At 29.3% G+C, this 3134-nt stretch overlaps 1 protein-coding gene across 1 annotated transcript; it reads left to right on the forward strand.

Annotated features, from left to right (window-relative positions):
* The first annotated feature begins 352 nt into the window (after nucleotides 1-352).
* On the forward strand, nucleotides 353-975 carry LOC139907557 (galactosylceramide sulfotransferase-like). The gene is given in 3 exon segments (XM_071893982.1): nucleotides 353-518; nucleotides 623-686; nucleotides 689-975. Coding segments are annotated over 3 exon segments (480 nt in total). The 3' UTR covers nucleotides 939-975.
* Nucleotides 976-3134: the final 2159 nt, after the last annotated feature.

Raw genomic sequence — 3134 nt, forward strand, 5'->3', positions numbered from 1 at the left:
TATGAAAGAAGTTGTAAACCAAGAACAAGCATCGCCTTCTCAAAGAATCAAGGAAATTATTCGTGAACTAGATATCATATTTATCATTCTGACATTCTTTATTAATGACTATATCTGAATACTATCACTGTTCTTTAAAACATTTAAATAATATATTAATTTTCAAAGTACATAAAATGGACTATTCCATGAATAATTTTACTCAATGAACAGGCAGCAAGCTCCATAGTTCAGGGGATACTACTTCGCTATGGAATGAACAGGGATTTAAATTTTGTTTTACCACAAATAGGCAATTTATTGGGACATGGTTTTCCATTTCGTAAGGATTATATTGCATTAACACCTTATAATGGCAAATATATCATACGATATATTTGCAATTCACACTGTTTGGAATCAAGAAACAATTTCGGAGATTATGAAGCCTGATACAATTTATATAACTATTCTGAGGGACCCAGTTGAACTATTTTTATCTGAATGGGATTATTTTGAGTTTGAAGCTATCTTAAAAAGTAAGATCATTTAAGTGCATAAAAAGTGTTAACTAAATCTAAATAATTAATAAGTTAATTAGGTATATAATAATTCATTATATTTTTTTTAAATAAATTTTCAGCTCATCTCGATGACTTTGTTAAGTTGAATAATACGAAAAAAACCAAATTGATTCAAAAAGTGGAATCTCTCAAATAGGGGAAAATCAAATGCTGAGAGACTTGGGACTGCCTATATATTCTTTAAATAATCAAAATGCAATCCAAAAGAAAATTGAAGAGTTGAATAGAGATTTTCATTTTGTTATGATTGCTGAATACTTTGACGAAAGCCTTGTATTATTGAAAGAACTTCTTTGTTGGAACTTTGATGACATTGCCTACCTAAAACTTAATTCCAGAAACTCGAAAGCCAAAAAAAGTTATTTACAAATATAACCAAGGAAGAAGTGCGGCATTCGTTAAAAGTTGGTTGCTCGGGGATTATATGTTATACGATCACTTTATGGAAAAGTTTCATAACTACTACATCCCAAAAATTATGGGCAATAAAGACCTGAAAACTGAAGTAAAAGTTTTAAAACAGAAAAATACCGAATTGAAGGATAAGAGTGTTCTTAAGACCGTCCAGGAAAGCCATGATATTAATGATCCCAAATTTAAACTCTGGAAAGAAAATATAATCGGCTATGAAATGACACCAGAATGTCAGTATTATGGAATGAAAGAAAATGTTTTCATCGACGTCGTTAGAAATAAACAGACAGAGAGAATGAAGGATTTGTATAATGTCACACCCATGGGCATGGAGGCTCAGCATATTCAAAGTATTAATGATATCAATAAAAAAATTCAGGAGTTTAGGATTCGGAAATTAAGGATTCCTTAATAATGAATCAGGAAGGAGTAACATTTTGCTCTTATCAATGATATTCCACATCCTTCGTTATAAAATTCATTCAGATTTGTACATACAATAGACTCAAAGATTAGTCATAGTCAATCATGGACATCAGTAGCGAACGAATTCACATCTGGTTTTGAAAGGTTCAAGTGTAATATATCGATATGGATTTCAACTATAGTTACACTTGTGGATAGCAGCAATACTTTAATGGTGACGTAGATTGGAAACACATTTTATTGAATAAACATTATTTCTGACAGAAGTGGATATACATATTTTTTCGATTGCCTTCAATTCTGTAATTTTCTCTATTGCAATAAATATATATATATTCTCAAATGCTTCATGGATCTTGGATAAAACTTTTTTAGACACTATGGACTTGGTAATGAAGAAGCAAGACTAAATTACTGTTTTAATGTAAAGTTTAATCAACTTAAAAAAATTTGAATGATTCTCGAAATGGAGTTGAATTTTGCTGGGTCTTGGTATATAATTAGTAAAATTGGAAATATCCGAATTGGAATTCATTATGCCATTAGTATACTTCACTCTTTCTTGATTACGAAATAATATAATATAATTTTGTTATATCTTAAATGAAAAAAATAAAACAATTGAAACTATGATTAAAATAATTAGTCGTCTTGAAGACGAAGGTATTTTCAAATTTATCTTTTTCAATTATGATTTTCTCAATAATTTAAAAGTTAAAGCATAAAGAATCGAGGTTTTACTTATGAATCAAGACTTGAGTTTAATTACATAACAATATACATATTATGAAAATTTTAAACTACATTTAATCCTAACAGTTGATTGCTTTAAGCAGTCCTTGTACATAGTCGGTATTTGAATTTATTTATATCTGCTTATCAATTAAAACGCTCACTTTATGGCAAGAGTTGAATGAATGTTTGCAATTAATTATTCATGATCACTATATGTAATTATATTTAATATGTCAAATACATTGAGTGAAGTCAAATTCCGAAGTAATTCCCCTCTTATATGTGTCCCAGATGATAATATTTAAAGCATGCGTATCCTTAGTCCAAGAAGGTATACATAGAAATCCAGGAATATCTACGAATAGCTTGATTTGGTAAGCACTCTCTCAAAGGAAAGAGGAAATATCGATCCTGAAGAACATGCATAAAGGAAGATTATAAACTATCAAATTAACATAAGATCTATTTTTTACTAGTGCAATAAGCAATTTCATATATGTATGTTTTTATCAAAATATTTTAAATTTAAATTATGTGATATGAATATAAAAAAAATGTTTAAAATTTTGTTTGTCTCAACCAGGGGTCACCAAACTAAGGGCCATGAGCCAGATCCGGGCCGCAAAGTGAGTTCATCTGGCCTGTCGACGGTACTTGAATTTCCCTTATAAAACGTATGGAATACGTAATAAAATTTAAACTATAATATTATGTTTAGAATACTAAAAGATCCTGATTGCGAATTACTTTGAATTTACTGTTACAGTAGTATATTTTATGCGTATTATCTTGCAAATAACTATATATTACTTTTATTCTATTCCATCCATTTTAACAAATATATATTCAGTGTAAATATAACACAATCAGGAGCAAAATTCGTTCTTTCCATCTTCATTTGGGTATCCCACAATTACGCATTTATACCGTACTTTCATTTTTGGATCATGTTTTCTTCACCCTTCATTATGGCCACTTAAAACAGATAAGTGGACA

This window comes from Lepeophtheirus salmonis, unplaced genomic scaffold (assembly GCF_016086655.4).
Source record: "Lepeophtheirus salmonis unplaced genomic scaffold, UVic_Lsal_1.4 unplaced_contig_8453_pilon, whole genome shotgun sequence".
NCBI classification, from domain to species: Eukaryota; Metazoa; Arthropoda; class Copepoda; order Siphonostomatoida; family Caligidae; genus Lepeophtheirus; species Lepeophtheirus salmonis.